At 32.8% G+C, this 17,996-nt stretch overlaps 1 protein-coding gene across 1 annotated transcript in view; it reads left to right on the top strand.

Moving 5' to 3' along the window:
- LOC141508168 (short transient receptor potential channel 6-like) overlaps positions 1-17,106 on the top strand; it is a 32,677-nt gene extending 15,571 nt beyond the window's left edge. The window contains exons 3-5 of the mRNA XM_074216540.1: positions 12,735-12,818; positions 14,229-14,304; positions 15,572-17,106. Coding sequence (XP_074072641.1) covers positions 12,735-12,818; positions 14,229-14,304; positions 15,572-15,723 — 312 coding nt within the window. The 3' untranslated portion in view covers positions 15,724-17,106. The remainder of the gene's footprint in view (positions 1-12,734; positions 12,819-14,228; positions 14,305-15,571) is intronic.
- Positions 17,107-17,996: the final 890 nt, after the last annotated feature.

The raw sequence follows: 17,996 nt of genomic DNA, 5'->3' as shown, positions 1-17,996 counted from the left end.
ACTTTTAATTTAATGTAATCAAAATTATCTTTTTTGCATTTTATAATGTTCTCTGTCTCTCCATTAGTCATAGACTGTTCCCCTTTCTATTGATAAGACAATTTACTTTTACTATTACTTCTCCTAACTAGCTTATTGTATCACCTTTTCTGACTAAATTCTGTACTGATTTTGACCTTATCTTGGTATAAGATGTGAGATTTTGGTCTATGCTTAGTTTCTGCCATAATATTTTCCAGTTTTCTCAGAAGTTTTTGTTATATTATGAGTTCTTATACCAGAAGCTGTACCTTTGGATTTATCATACAATAGATTACTATAGTGATTTACTACTATTCCTTTTGTACCTAATCTTCTACTGATCTACCACTCTATTCCTTACCCAGTACCAAATAGTTTTGATGAATGATGCTTTATAATATAATTTTAGATATGGAATGTTTAGGTCAGATTCATTTGCATTTTATTTTTTTATTAATTTCCTTGATATTACTGAACTTTTGTTTTTCCAGAAAAGTTCTGTTACTATTTTTTCTAGTTCAATAAAGTTATTTTTGGTGGTCTCATTATTAAAGCACTGAATAAGTAACTTAGGTAAAATTATCATTTTTATTATATTAGCTTGGCCTACCATTAACAATTGACATTTGTCCAATTATTTAGACTGATTTATTTGTGTGAAAAAGTTTTGTTATTGTTTTCACATAGTTTCCGAGTTTATATTGGCAGACAGAATCCCATGTAGTTTATGTTGTCTATAGTTATTTTCTATCTCTGCTGATGATTTATTGGATTTATTTTATATCCTAAAATTTGTAATTGTTTTAAGCAGTATTTTAATTGATTTTCTAGGATTCTCTAAGTATACTGTCACAATATCTGCAAAAAGTGAGAGTTTTGTTTCCTCACTGCCTATTCTAATTCCTTTAATTCCTTTTTCTTCTTTTATTGCTGAAACTAATGTTTCTAATACAAGATTGAACAATAGTGGTGATCATGGGCATCCTTGTTTCATCCCTGTTGAAATATATATAGGGAATGCTTCTAGTGTATTCCCATTACAAAGCTTGCTGATGATTTTATATAGATACTACTTATCATTTTAAGTAAAGCTTCATTTATTCATATACTCTAGTTTTTTTAATAGAAAAGGTATTATATTTTGTTACAAACTTTTTCAGTATCTATTGAAATAATCATATGATTTCTCAGTTTTTTCATTGGTATGATCAAGTATTCTGATAATTTTCTTAATATTGAGCCAATCCTGCACTCCTGGTATAAATCCTACCTGATCATAGAGCATTTTCCTAGAGATAACTTACTGTATTTGATTTCTTAATATTTTATTTAAAATTTTTCTATCAATATTCATTAGAGAACTTGATCTATAATTTCCTCTTTCTCTTTTGACTCTTCCTGGCACAATATTGGTATCAGATGAAATCTGGCAAAACCTCCTCTTCACTTTGTTTTTTCAAATAATTTATATATAATTAGAATTAATTATCTTTAAATGTTTGGTAGAATTAAATTGTGAATCCATCTAACCCTGGAGACTTTTTCTCATTGATGGTTTGTTCAATTTATTTTTCTGAAATGAGATTATTTAAGTATTTTTCTTAAGTAAGCTTCTTCTGTTAATTTGGGCAATTTACATTTTTTTTGTAAATAATCATCCATTTCACTTAAATTGTCAAATTTATTGATATACAGTTGGGAAAAATATCTGTATTATTATTAATTTAATTATCTCCTCAATGGTATGAAATGCACCCTTTTTGGTTTTGATACTGGTAATTTAGTTTTCTTCTTTCTTTTTCTTAATCAAATTAACCAATTAACCAATTGTTAGTTTTATTTATTGGATCAATTTTACTTTCTTTTGATTTTATTAATCTCTCCTTTGCTTTTCAGACTTTCTAATTTGCTATATAATTGGGGATTTTTAATTTGTTCTTTTTCTAATTTTTTAGATTGCATGTCTAATTCATTGATCTCCTCTTTCTCTATTCTTATTCATGTATTTTAGAGATTAATATTTAGAGATTTAAAGTTTCCCCAATAACTACTTTGCTTAAGTCTCACAAGCTTTGGTATGTTTTCTTATTATTGTCATTGTCTTGTACATAATTATTAATTGTTTCTATAATTTGTTGTTTGATTCATTTGTTCTTTAAAATTAGGTTATTTAGTTTCCAATTAATTTGAAGTCTACCTTTTCATGATCCTTTGTTATAAATTATTTTTATTGCTTTATGATCTAAAATGATGCATTTAGTATTTCTCCCTTTCTACATTTTATTGTGGTATTTTTATGCCCTAATGTGTTTTTAATGTTTGTATAGGTGTCATGTATCACAGAGAAAAAGATGCATTCTTTTTTATCTCCATTCAATTTTCTCTGAAAGTCTATCATATTTAACTTTTCTAAAATTATCTTTCTTAACTTCCTTCTTGTTTATTTTGTGGTTAGATTTATCTGATTCTGAGAGAGGAGGTTGAAGTCTCCTACCAATATAGTTTTGCTTTCTATGTCTTCCTTCTCTGTCATTTAACATCTCCTCTAAGAATTTTGGATGCTATATCACTTGGTACATATATTTTTAGGATGGAAATTACTTCATGGTCTATGGTACCTTTTAGGAAGATATAGTTTTCCTCTTTATCCCTTTTAATGAGATCTATTTTTGTTTTTCCTTTGTTTTGCTTCACCTGAAGCATAATATATCGTGCTCTAGCCTTTTTCCTTTACTCTGTATGTGTCTCTTTGCTTCAGATGTGTTTCTTGTAAACAGAATATTGTAAGATTTTGTTTTTTTAATCTATTCTGCTATCTACTTCCATTTTATGGGAGAGTTTATCCCATTGTCATTCATAAGTATAATTACTAATTCTTTATTACCCTTCATCCTACCTCCCTTCTATTTGTACTTTTCTTTCTCCTTTCACCCTATCCTCCTCACCAGTGTTTTGTTTCTGAATAATATCTCCTTTAATCTACTCAGCTTCTATGAGGTCCCCCCTCCTCTAACTCTTCTGCTTCTTTCCCTTTATTCTATCAATCCTTCCTTTCCTTCTCCCACCTTTCCCCTCCTAATGCCTGAGGGGTAAGATAAATTTCTAAACTCAACTGATGGTATGGGTTATTCTCTCTTTGAGCCAAGTACATTGAAAGATTCAAGCAAGTCTCACCCCCTACTTTTTCCACTTCTACTGTAATGGATCCTTTGTGCCTCTTCATGTGATGTAATTTATCCCATTCTGTCTCCCCCTTCCTTCCTCCCTTCCCATTACAATCTCTTTTCTTATGTCTTAGTTTTTTAATTCAATTTATGTTCATACCTTTAGACTAACTATAAAACTCTCTAATGATTTAAAGTTCTCAAGAGTTATGAGTATCTTTCTCCCATGTAGGAATGTAACCAGTTTAATCTTATTGAATAAAGTCATTTTCTTTTTTCCTGTTTACATTTTAATGTGTATATATATATATATATATATATATATATATATATATTGAGTTTCCTGATTGAAGATCATATTTTCTATCCAACTCTGGTCTTTTCATCAGGAAAATTTTAAAATTACCTATTTCATTAAATTCCCATCTTTTCCCCTGAAGGAGCATGCTATTTTTCAGGATAGTTGATTCTTGATTGTAATCCAAACTCTTTTGCCCTCTGGAATAGTATATTTCAGGTCCTTTGATCCTTTAATGTTAAAAATGATAGATCCTCCATAATCCTGACTGTGATTCCTTAGCATTTGAATTGCTTCTTTCTGGCTGCTTTCAGGATTTTCTCCTTGATCTGATCATTCTAGAATTTGGCAACAAAATCCTTGGCATTTCAGGATGTGATTGGTAGATTCTTTCAATGACTATTTTCCCCTCTGGTTCTAAAATATCAGGTCAGCTTTCCTTGATAATTTTTTGAAAGATGTCATTTTTTTTCCTTTTGATCTTAGCTTTCAGATAGTCTGATAATTCTGTTTTTTTTCTGATTATTCTTAAATTATCTCTCCTGGATCTATTTTCCAGGTCATTTGTTTTTTCCAATGCAGTATTTTATATTTTCTGCTATTTTTTCCATTTTTTTGTTTTTGCTTGACTGATTCTTGATGTCTCATAGAGTCATTAGCTTTCACTCGCCTGAGTCTGTTCTTTAAGGAATTATTTTCTTTAGTTAGCTTTTGTATCTCCTTTTCCATTTGGTCAATTCTATTTTTTAAAGGAGTTGTTCTCTTTTTCCATTTGGTTCTCCAGAATGGTTGAATCAATTCATCACTCTACCAACAGCATATCAGTGTACCAGCTTTCCCACATCTTCTCCAATCTTGATTTTATCTTTTGTCATTTTAGCCAATGTGATAGATATGAGAAGGTACTTAAGAGTTGTTTTAATTTGAATTTCTATAATCAGAAATGATATAGAACTTTTCCCATATAGATAGCTTTAATTTCTTCATTTGAAATCTGCCTGTTCATATCCTTTGACCATTTATCAATTCAAGAATGATTTATGTTCTTGTAAATTTGACTCTCCATATTTTAGAAATGAATCCTTCATCAGAAACACTAGCTATGAAAATTGTTTCCCAGTTTTGGATGTTCCTTCTAATCTTGGTTGCATTGATTTTTCTTTGGGACATTTCTATTCTTAAGGCTCTTTGACTCCTAGACCTGGGCTATCTCCATCAGTATCTAAAGGGTGGAGGTGGTGATTTGAATTGACTGGCATTTGATGCCTTCTATCTTTCCCTCAGGATTCCCTACTGCTTCAGGTAGGTTGGCTTGCCTGCTCTATGTTGGAATTTGGAAGGGAGGGCTGATCCCTTCTCCATAGAATTTGCTAACTCAGATAATGACTGTGAGGGCTAGGTTGGCAGAGGAAACAGACCTGAGGAAGCTACAATTTCCAGCATTCTTTTGCCTATATGTGGCTTATTTGGAGAGCAGAAATTTATCCAGCTTGGTTGGATCCAACTTGGTAGTGTCAAATTCTGAAGTACCTTGAATATTTTTAAGAAATAAATTGGGATTTAGTTGTGTAATGGGGAACAATTTTCGCTTTTTGAGAGATTGTGATGCACTGAACTGTACTAAAGACTATTAATCTAACAGCAATTTGGAAAGGGAAGAACAAAGTCAGAAAATGCTATTGAAAACTTTTATTGCACCTCAAGCAATAGATAATGAGGGCCCGAACTTTGCAATAAAAATAGAAAGGTATTTTGTGGCAATGAAATGAAAGAGGGAATATCAGAAGTTGTATAGTCTCATCCCCTTATTTTTATAGGGAACAAAAGTGAGGACAGTTGAAGTTAAGAGATTTGTCTTCTGACTTCAAATCCAGCACAAGAATAAGGAATCTGAGATGACATGATTCATAAATATATGTTGGTGCCTGGTTATAAAAATCTTTAGAATGTCAAAAAAGCCAGCCAAATAATTTTATAAACACTTTGCTTCTGATGATCATTAAGTTCACTAGTATATGGCATTAAAACTTAGAGTATACTATAGAATAAAATATTTGAATTAGATTAACGCTATACTTCCTAACAGGAGATAGCTAGATGACTATAGGGATAAAGCTCTGGACCTCAAGTTAGGATGGCCTCAGTTCAAATTCGGCATCAGACACTTATTAGGTAACTGATCTTGGGCAAGTCATTTAACCTGTTTGCCTTAATTCACTGAATAAGGAAATAGCAAGCCATTCCAGAATCCTTGCCAAGAAAACTCTACAGACAGTATGGCCCATATATGGTTACAAAGAATTAGACATGACTGAACAATTGAATAACAACAATCTACTTCATGAGTTTCATAAATAAGTTGAGTAAATTGAAATACTTTATTACACACTTATACTGAATTATTGTGTAAAGCTTCAGGACTCTGTTTTTTTTGATATAATGTGAGCATATGAACTCAAGACCCTTTCCCCCCCCAATCAAAAGCATTTAAGTGATTATGATGTACCAAGCAAAGTCTTAAATGCCAGAAACAGAAAGGCAAAAACCAAAAGAGGCCCTCAAGGAACCTTTATGCTGAACGAGACAATAGGAAAACAGATACAAGATACACAGGGATAAATCACAAGAATTGGGAAATTGGATAAAACAGAAAATTCAGTGCCAGCTATAAATCATTGACTTTTTTGACAGACTTTACAAATCTGTGTTTTCTACCAGTCTCTAAAATGTGGCACTGAAATATGTTTTAAAGAGCCTAATGGCAGTCACAAGCTAGGAGCCTAGAGAGAGAAAGGTAAGAAGAATAAAAGGAGAGACATACAGAGACTGAGAGAGATACAGACATAGGGAGATTGGGGAGAGAGAGAGAGAGAGAGAGAGAGAGAGAGAGAGAGAGAGAGAGAGAGAGAGAGAGAGAGAGAGAGAGAATGGTACAGTATAAAAAGTAATTGATTTGGAAGCAGAAGACTTGGATTCAAACCCCAGGTATGTCACTACCTACAAGGGACAAGTTCCATAACTTCTCTAGATCACATTTTCTTTATCTATTAAATGAAAGGACTAGACTTGATTTCTAATGTTCATATGATCTTAAATAGCATTTTCTGTCTGAACCACTTTGCTCTTGAACTAGCATATTTCAATTATTAGAATATCATCATTGAAAGCAGGACCTCAGAGATCTTACATGAAGCATAAATACCATCAATTACTCATTCAGTCTCTATTTGAAAATGTCTTATGACAGAAAATTCACCAGCTCATGAAGCAGCTCATTCCAGTGTTGGCCAACTATACTTGTTAGGAATTGTTCCCTATATTTAACCAAAATTGTCCTCCCTGGAACTTCAACTTTTTACCCTACTTCTGTCCTAGGCATCCAGGTAAAACAAATCTAGCTTCTTGTCCACATATCAACCCTTCAAACACTTGAAGATAGAAATTATCACACATTTACACACTTCATCAAATATTTTCTTCTAATCTCAAATTCTTTCAACTCTTCCTGCACTGTCATGTTCTATTTCATACTTGTTCACATACTTTGGAAGTCTACAGAGAGAAGTATATGAAATGGCAAGGACACGGAATAGCAGCTAGACTAACTTTGTGTTTATTACTTTTAAACAGGAAAAAAAGTCAGGGGCATTTCTGAAATCCAGGAGCCAGGACAGATAAATATATACAGCATGTGACAAGAATTTTAGTGTAGTTATAAGCTTTAATTACCTAAAATTCAGTTAAGGTTTTTGAGATATCTTGGCATGTGTGCATGCACACACATACAGATACATACACACACCATAAATTACACACATTCACATGCATGCATGTGTAGTAATTGAAAAGATGCAGAAGGGAACAAGCATTTATAAAGAGTATAGTTAGACTCTATGCTATTTAGTATATATATATATGTATATATACATATATATATATGTATATATATATATATATATATATATATATATATATATATACATATATATATATACCCTTTGATGATGATAACAACCCTGGGAGGTAAATACTATTATTAATCTCATCTTCAGTTAAGAAAATTGAGATAGACAAAAGGTAAATGATGGCAAATTTTCTGAGGCTGGATTTAAACTCAGATATGAATCAAAAGTAATATACTACCTTATCCATTGAAAGATATAGCTGCCCTCCCTCAGAGATAGAAAGAAAAACAAAGAGAAACAGTTTTGAAATTATATATTTACAACTTCTATCTCATACAGGAATATTTACAACATTCTTGAATCACTATAGACAAAATAGAACAGATGAAAGCTATTTTTTTTCTCAGTAACCCTACATACTAACCTTCCCCCCCCAATATACTATTTGCTTTTTCTAGCTTAGTGTGTCGCTTTGTAATATTTCTGAAAACTTTTTTTATGGAAGAAAGACTTCTCAAAGTCTATAGAAAATGGGAATTCTTTACTCGGCCTATTGGTTTAATGGGTTTTTTTGGGAAACTGGGTTCCCACAATTATTATTGTCCTAAAGCTCTGTCTCCATGAAGAATGTGAGAAAGCAGGGAACCTAATTGTCACCTCTTTTTAATAATTGTTCCCAAGAAAAGAGATTGAAGCTCTTGGGAACAATTATTAAAACAACATGATAATACCTAATACATCTCATTTACAGGTATACCAAAGGTGGAATAAATTCCCAGAAAGGTTTAAATTCAGTTTAAATTATTAGGAGAAAGATAATCTACTAAAGATTGAAATGTGGATTTTAAAATAGAAAAGTACTTAATAATCTCATGAATGACTCTTTGGATAATATATTATTCATTCCCTGTGGTACAGGTACAGTTATGTAGAACTGAGAAAAAGAGTGTATTTATTCATTATAAGTTCAAAGATACTATGTCTTAGCCCTTTCTGTTTTCCTTGGTAGAGTTTTCTCTTCTAATATTCTTGTTAAGATTCACAAAATCATGCACAACTCTACACCCCCCCCCAACAGTGCCCCCCTCCCCTACCACAGCCTTAATCTGAAGGTTCCAGTCTTAAAGCCTTAATTGTTATGGACATGTCAATTTGAATGATCTAGAATGAGCATATTAACAGCAGATGTGATCTTTACAATGAAGCTACTAGATTTTTTTTTATGTTCATGTTGATCCCTCAGTTATTATGCCTTTGAATTTTCTGCCCCCTGGTGGCAGCTGTTTTTATGCAGCCATCGGATAAATTTTTTTTTCTGACTTAGAACATTTATCAAGTTTGCTCTTTTTATACTGTATGTGCAGAAATAGTCATTTCACATCTAAAAGCATACAAGTCACCTAAAATTGATCTTTATAGACATATTTGTATCATTTTGTGCAATTCTGTATAAGATGTTTTTAGAGGGACAATGTCAGAATCCTGTAAGAAGGGCAACCAGGACGGTGGAAGTCCTAAAAAGTTTATCACATGAAATTCAGGTTTACTAACTGAGGCTAGCCTGGAGAAAAATAGATTTCATGAGTCATGGTCATTATCTTCAAGTATCAGAAAGATTCTCATTATACATGGATTAAATCTGTATCTGGTGAATTTTATCTTTTTTTAAAAAATATTTTGAAGACTATTTTAGTTTAATTGCTTTCTTTTACAATTCCAAATATTATGTTTTATACATTGGAAGACATTCTGAGAAGTAGATTTCAGCAGTCTGTCAAAAGTGCCCTTGATCTCTCAAAGTTTTAATCAAATAGCTGTAGAGAGACAAAGTAGAAATTCATGGGTAGAAGCAGAGAATATCAGCATTGGAAGAGCCTTCAAAAGTTATCTAATCTAACTTGTACCTAAACAAGTATCTCTTTATTGATTCATCCAGTCATTTCTTGAAAATCTTCAGTCCATTTCTCTTTTAGATAGTTCTAATTGTTAGAAAGTTTTCATTTGCTTAAATTTTCTCTTTATTCCTAAAAGGTGACATAAATGATACAAATATCTCCAAAATTAAAGCTCAGAGAGATTATTTAATTTGTTAATAGACACACACTAAGGATAAGCACAGGACTAACTTCATGTTGTTTATAGGAGTCAACAAGGTTAACATTGTTGTTTTCAAGAAAAAGGTATCTATTTTTAGATTTTGTATATGCTAAGGTTAGAAGGAATTTGAACTTGAAGATGACCAATGAGTTGAAACATTGAGAAAAGAATTAAAAGTGATTTTTCCAAGATCACAAATTCAAATACTTAGTGGAAAAACCAAAAAAAAAAAAAGAACCCAAGTTTCTAATTCCTAATCTAAAGATTTTTAGTTCTTTGCACTATTGCCTTCAAGTTGCAAATGGGTTAATATACCCTTTGCCATGATCCCTTGGAAACTTTATTCAGTGTTTGAAACTTGAGGACAATATCCATTCAAAACCTCATACATGGTCTCGTTCCAATATGTTCTTTTGCAGACCAAATCACATCTGACATAAAGTTATCAGTAAAAAAGAATATTTAATATTAAAAAGAAGGGCAAAATATACAAAAGAGAGATTCATTTTGGAAGATATAGATTATGTTTTGGAATTGTTAAGTTTATAGATGCTAATTTCATATCTTATTTGAGATATGCAAAAGGCAAATGGTGATGCAAAGCTATGTACGATTCAAGAGAAATATTAGGGATTTATCTATTTATCTATATATCTCTATCTAGCTGGTAATCATTTACATAAAGATGATAGTTAACTACGTAGTTGTTGACAAAATCAAGATATAATAGAGATAGAGGAGAAAAGAGATCAGATCAGAAACTTGGGAAACTCACCTACAAGTAGTGAGAGTAACATGGTTGAATGCCCAACTAGAGAAAGAAAAGGAGTGCCAAAGAGGTAGGAGAAAAACCAGGAAAAATTGGTGCCACAGAAATCTAGGTAGAAGATATCCAGGAGGACATGATGATCAATAGAATCAAAAGCTCCAGGGAAGTCAAGAAAGATGAAAAAAAATGAAAAAAAGCTATTTCATTTGGTAAAAGATTATTGCTAATTTTGGAGAGAGCAAGTTTAGTTGAATTATGAAGTCATAATCCATAATACAGAGAATTGTTGTGAGAAAAAAAGAAACTGGAGTTTTATTGTATGGATAGTTTTCTCAAGGAGTTTAGGAAGGAATAGTTAAAAAAGTATAGAGGGATCTATTGAGGGTATTTTAAAGTGTCATTATAGATAGTGATAAATAGAGATTAAGCAGTACAAGCTTTTGAGAGACTTCATCAGTTAATACAGCAATTTAATTTAGCCAAGTATATATTATTCAGTTCTGTCTGTCTTTTGAGGAAGACCCCAAATTTCTTTCCAGTGTCTTTTATTTTGACAGTCTTTGGGAATCATTTCTTCTTGAATTGTGTTGCTAAGAAATTTTTTCAAAGATATGACAAATTTAAGGTCAGTTCAATTTTATTCAACTATTCAACTAGTAATATTTATTTTACCTTGAACACTTTTGTCTTTTTAATACCTTAATTTACAAAGTTTATAAAACGTACTCCATTTTATGTGATTATATAGAAAATTATCTCTTATATCAACATCATTATATTCCATATGCCGTATAATAAAAAATGTTAACATAAGTACATTGCTTAAATTTTAGATTTGTTTAGATGTGTTTAAATTTAGATTCCTTAATGCTTGCTTTGCATAAAAAATTACTATCAAAATGTTTACTTTGATATTTCTTCACTTGTTATCAACCATACATACAAGGTCTTTTATTTTTATTTTTGTGGAATTATCCACTGGTCTAGGTCATATTTCCTTAGAATATTCAATAGAAGTTCAACACAATTCATTTTTTTGGAGGTTTAATTTCTTGGGGGGTTAGTGGATCACAAGATCACCATGAGACCCTTTAGCTAAGAATACCAGTATGTTCTTTGACTGAATGGTTCCCAGTGAAGAAATCAGCAATATTCCTAAATGTTTCCCTGGGCAGCCCACATCTGTTATATTATGTTCATATCTGTGTGCTATGTTTTAGAAGATAACTGGCAAGCTGGAGTGTGTCCAACTGAAGTGATCAGGGTGTGAAGGGACTTAAGATAATGTGCTATGAAGAACAAATGAAGGATCTAAGGATGTTTAATTTTTGGTGCAGTGAATAGAGTGCTAGGAACTTATCTTCCTGAGTTCAAGTCTGACCTCAGACACTTACTTTGGGCCAGTCATTTAATTACATCTACCTCAGTTTCCTTATCTGTAAAATGAACTGGAGAAAGAAATGACAAAGCCACTCCAGTATCTTTCCCAAGAAAATCCCAAATGGGTTCACAAAGAGTTAGACTTTACTGAAAAACAACTGAACCACATCATCAAAAAAAAATACTGGTAGAGCATTTGGGTTGTTATTTGGAAGAGTATTATATTTATTATTATATTATATTATATCAGATCAGATCAGATCAATTATTATATTATATGAACATGCTAGATTCAGAAAGCAAAATTGAAGTAAAGGAATAGAAGCTAAGAACTAAATCAACTACGGCAACTCTGGGCCTTGCCCCAATCTATTGGACAAAGAAATGACAAGCCACTCCAGGATCTTTGCCAAGAAAATTCCAAGGACAGTACTGGTGTTCAATGGCTCCTGGATTCATGAAGAGTCAGACAAAACTGAATGACTGAACAACAACCAAAACAATTTAAGGAATAGCTTTCTAATTGTTATAGAGGTACCCTCAGAGGCAGTGAGCTCACCCATTGCTGATGATCATTAAACAGAAACTGTATAACCATTTGTTGAGAATGCCTTAAGGAAGATTCTGGTACATTGATCCCTTGCAACTCTAACATGCTCTGAGTTATGAAAACTGCCAGGTGATCAGAAACATGCTAGTACTCCTTTCAGCTTCTAATAGTTTTTTCTGATCTTGTTACGATCCTTACCCACAGCATTTCTCATTCTATTGACCAACATTCCAGCCTACGGCAAGAATAGCTGGTAAAGCTAGCAGTATAAGAGAGTCACTGAACCCGTCCAGGGACTTTCTTGTGTCATGACTCTGTGACTTGGCTGGATCAGGGTTGGTCCAGCATTCAGTCTATTTGTTAGGACTGAAATTATTTCTGACATATTGTTTAAATGCATGACATTTCTTTAGTTTCACTGCATTCTTATATATCTAAAATTTCAATTTTTGTCTCTAAATCAATGTAATCATGAATATGCCACAAGACTTTTTTAGAATAAAAAATTTAAGGTAAACGTTTTATACTCTTTACAATTTTTTAATTACAGCTTGGTCACAGTAAGCAATCAAGCATAAGGAGCTCAGAAGATTTACATCTAAACAGTTTCAATAATCCTCCCAAACAATACCAGGTAAACATTGAGTGTTTGCTGACTAATGACTCTGAAAGAATTATGAATGTGCCATTGTTGCTATTTATATTTTGTTTCATGGTAACATGGGGAAGAGGAAGACAGTTCTTTAGTTCCAAAGTATGAGATATTTAAATGACAGTTCAAATGTCTTGACTGACCATGTCATCATGAAAAATATCTAGTCAATTATTGTAGGAATTTGGTTCTGAAATAGACCCTGTTCATCATTGTGGACACAATATTGGGCTTGGAATCAAGAATACCTGAAATCATATTCTAGCTTAGTTAATCGCTGAATGGAAAAATCAAAGTTTTCAAGTCAAAGTTTCCTCAATTGCAATGTGATAATACTATCAACTTCCTCTTAAAGTTGTGGTGAGACTCTAATGAGATATAAACATTTTACAATCCTTACAGCACTATATGAATGTCAACTAGTTTCTTTGTTGTTAGTAGTCAGATGTAGACAGATGTAGGCTATGTTGGAATAAACATTGATTGTTAAAAAAATGATCTCACAACCCCCCCCCCCCCAATCCACTGACATTACCACCTAATTGAAAGTATATAATATAGTCTGTTTTGAATGAAACAAATGTAACATTGACTGAATGAGCTATGTATTTAGTGAAATGTTTTTAAATTCAGGATCAACTTTTAAATAAATTGGTCTAGGTAAGAATCTTTTTGAAAAGAAAAACCAGTTTTGGAGGTTGTGAGTTCCCTGCTAAATCCTGAGTCATAATTAGAGATTCTTATGCTGAGGGCAGGAAAACAGAACTTTGTGGTAACAGTAGTAGAAACACAGTAGATAGATTGGATACAGGTATAATAATATCAAGAGAGGAGGAAGCTAATCCCTCAGAGAGTTCATCTTTCATTACTGTGGAAATCTGAGAGAGGCCAGAAGTTGGGTGCCAAAAGATGAATGCCAAACCAAAGAATCCTAGGAAGATTGGAAAATTGATAGGAAGATTGAATTGCTATTATAAGGGGGAAAATACACTCCTGGGGAGGAAGCATATGCTCCCTACCTCCACCTTGAATGTCAGTACCTTGGGTCAAAGACCCATTCAATTCATAGTACTTCTGATTCTGTAAGTTCCTCTTATAGATTTCAATAGGGGGTGAATACCTAAAAGCTTAAGAACTGATTTAGAAATGAATACATTTAGGGGCAACTAAGTGGCACAGTGGATAGAGCATTGGCCGTGGAGTCAGGAGTATCTGAGTTCAAGTCCGACCTCAGACACTTAATAATTAATTACCTAGCTGTCTGGCTTTGGGCAAGCCACTTAACCCCACTGCCTTGCAAAAAAAAAAAAGAAATGAATACATTTAAATGTTACTTATAAAATCAAGGGGAAAGTTGGTGCCATGAGTTCTTTCTTCTTTTCTTTTACCTAGAAAATAATGAAGCGACTCATCAAAAGATATGTATTGAAAGCCCAGATAGATAAGGAGAGTGATGAAGTCAATGAAGGTGAGTTCAATTCAGTACTGAGCTACTTTCTCAGAGCTAACAGAGAGTCAAAGTCAGGGACAGGGTAGTCAGCAGACAGGGCTCTAAGAGGTGGGCTTAGAATGGGTGAAACTTTGCAGAGGATGAACATGATCTGGTCCATCAAATATATGCTTTGAAGCAAAACAGAAAAAATGGGAAGTTTTAGGGGATGGGGGTGGGGTAGGGAAGTTTGCAGATTTTCTAATCCTGTGTCAGGAGGGAGGAAGATTGTAGTTCAAACCCTGATTCAGACACTGCTAATTGTGCCACTTTACCTCAATTTGTCTCAGTATCATCACTTGTAATTTGGGAGTAAGAATAACAGCAGTTTCCTAGGATTGTTGTAAGGATAAAATGAAATATCTTCAAAGTGTTTAGCCCAAGACGTGGCACAAAGTAGGCACCATACAACTGTTAGTATTTGCAATAGCATTGGTATTATTATGATTATGAATAATTATTCATAATAATTATAACCTTTGAAACAACCACATCTATATCTCCTTCAATTACTAGTTATAGGGAACAATGTCTGCATATTTAGTTATTCAGTTACACGGTATTTTCTATAGCAACTTTTACATATGCTAAACCAGCTCTTAAAGGATTTATGATTTATGATTTATGAAGATGGAGTTTTGAGATCTCTTTCCAACTGGACCTTTTAAGATCAGTGTTAGGGTTAAGAAAAATTGACAATATTTTTCAATATTAATTCTCTCTGAATCTATGCTGATCTTTGGATGGTATTTAGATTATCCCTAATCAACATTATTTCCTACCTTACTTGAAGTTCCTAGGATTTGTGCTCTACTCTCATAGTCTTTTTTTGTGGGTAGCTAAGTGGCACAATGGGTAGAGTGCTGATCCTAGAATCAGGAGGACCTGAGTTTCAATCCAATATTAGCCACTTACTAGAGGTTTGACCAGGGTCAAGTCACTTAACCCTTTTATTCTCAGTTCCTCATATGTAAAATGAGACGGAAAATGAAATGGTGAACAGATTTGCCTAGAAAACCCCAAAAGGGGTCATGAAGTTTTGGGGACGACTAAAATAACTTCACAATGATTCAAAGCCTTTTAGGTGACAGAATCATCTATATACTATGACAAGGAATCATAATAGTTGTTTAGCAAAGATCACATACACTTGTATAGTTTAGCTCAGTTCTTGAATTATTTGTTTAAGGGGATTGTGTATATTATTTAAATAATCTTAAAATCCTCTTAATATTTTTTCTTTTAGGTGAACTGAAGGAAATAAAACAAGACATTTCAAGTCTCCGCTATGAACTTCTTGAGGAAAAATCCCAGAACACAGAAGATCTCGCAGAACTTATTAGAAAACTTGGAGAGAAATTGTCCATTGAGCCAAATCAAGAAGGAAGCGATAGATAACATGAAAAATTTTTAGATATTAAAATTAATTTGTCCACTTGAAGCCATATTCTTTACCAAATAAAAGTGATATAACTTTCTTCCCATTCTTGAAGAGTAAAAAGTCACATTAAAACCTGGGATGCCATACCACATAATAGTGAATCTTAGTATTTTATATCATCCACAAAGAAAATCATTGTACTACTGACCAAAGGTGAAGATCATGCTATTGGTTTATTGTTTTTAAATTGTCTTAAGTATGAAACAGTTAACTTTTCAGCAGCAATGTAATTCATTTCCAAGAACTTTTTTATGTTACTAACAGAAAGACTGTAGAGAACAGAAGGACCTTTCTTGACTGGTAAATTCTAAGGCAATTGTCTTGTTTCCACCATAGACATCATACTTATGGCTTATAGCAGTTGAGTTGGGATGAATACTATGCCTTTGCAGAGTCTACTCACTTAGATGTATTTTTTCCAAATAACAGGATTAATGGAGCTTGTTCAGAAATAGCCTTAAATCATCCTTACATTTTTCCACTCTTCTCTCAAGGGCAAAAAATTATCCCTTCCCTTCAGTTCTGGAGATGCTGCAATTAATTTGGTCCTAAACACTTGCTCTATTCTTTTTGTAGCTAAGCAAATGCGAATGATGAAATGATATTTACATTGTCTCTTTTTAATACCATGGGTGGTGATAAATGAAAGTTTCCTGTCAAATTAGCATTCTCATACTGGTAAACAAACATAAAAATAATAAGTGAATATTTTAATGTGAAAATTTGATCAAATTGTCTTATAAAATTATTCATTTCTTAGTTTTGATGATTAAATGTCAACAACTGAACATTGAATACATAAAAGACAAAAATTAATTTGAGATTGACCAAATATTCATGTGAGATTGTCAGCTTCTTCCAACCTCCTATCAAAATATAGAAAACCAGAATTTCCACACCTTGATTGTTATAAGAGGTTATACTTCTTTTGACATGGATAGATCATCTAAATATACATAAGAGTGATAGCAGAACAGTTATGTCAGGCAGCACCAAACAACTCAATTTCCTTTAGACTACTCTGGAGTTTATAGCTGAAAAAGCTGCAATAAGCCAAAATTGGCAACTAGATAACATATTGAATGAAGCACAGGACCTGGAGTCAGGAAGATATGAGTTCAAATTTGACCTAAGACATTTTCTACTTGTGTGGGCAAGTCTGTCTCAGTTTTCTCATCTGTCAATTGAGCTAAATAAGGTCATGGCCAAGCTCTCCAGTATCTTTAACCAAGAAAACCTCAAATGTATTACAAAGAACTGGCATGTGTAAACAACAAACAACATCAAAGGCAGACTTTTAAAAATATTTCTTGTTTTACATTAAAAGATAAATGGGGGTGGCTAGGTGGTGCAGGGGATAGAGTACCGGCCCTGGAGTCAGGAGTACCTGAGTTCAAATCCGACCTCAGACATTTAATAATTACCTAGCTGTGTGACCTTGGGCAAGTCACTTAACCCCATTTGCCTTGCAAAAAAATGGACTATGAAAATCATTTTAAGCCCCATCTATGACAACAAAAAACTGAAATAACATCATATATAGCTAGCTCATGAGAAAGTAAATCTGAATTTCTTATTCCTTAGCATTTTCTAAGTGGATTTTACAGAAAAGTTTAGAAATATAGAAGTCACATTTTGATGAGCTAGTTGTAAAATACACACACATTATAGAAATTTCACTCTCAGAGAAATTAAATAAGCAAATAATGCTCCAAATGTTATGTTGTATTACAGGAATGGGTTTTTCTGTTGTCTTCATTCCATTGGCTACTTAGAAGTGACTAATGTGTTTAACTTCCCAAGGCAATAGGAAGCTCAGTTGGATGAATACAGCCTTAATCTTTATTTTTTTCCATGATGTCAAATGGTTGAGGAAAAAAAAAAAGACTATGACCACAGCTACAAGTACTTCAATATAGGATGTAGACTTCACTCCGTGAAACACTTAATTGTTTCAGATTGAGGCACTCCAAACAAAGGCTATCTGTGTTCTGCCATGGGTACCATACCAAATCCATAAATGAAATTGTGTACCAAATTTCCCTTCCTATTATTCAGAATCTCAAGATGGCAATCAACAATTTTTTTATAGTGGACCTCCCACCCCAATAAGATTACCTTAAAAAAATGTGATGGGAGTTAAGGGCATATGTATATATAATAGACACACACAGCTAAATTTTTGAAGAAATCAGCTCAAAGAAATCTATCAAATAACTAATCTATCACA

The sequence above is a fragment of the Macrotis lagotis genome, chromosome 1 (genome assembly GCF_037893015.1).
Source record: "Macrotis lagotis isolate mMagLag1 chromosome 1, bilby.v1.9.chrom.fasta, whole genome shotgun sequence".
In the NCBI taxonomy this organism is placed as follows: domain Eukaryota; kingdom Metazoa; phylum Chordata; class Mammalia; order Peramelemorphia; family Peramelidae; genus Macrotis; species Macrotis lagotis.
Note: the sequence above shows the minus strand (reverse complement) of the source record. Positions and strands in the feature narration are given on the sequence as shown.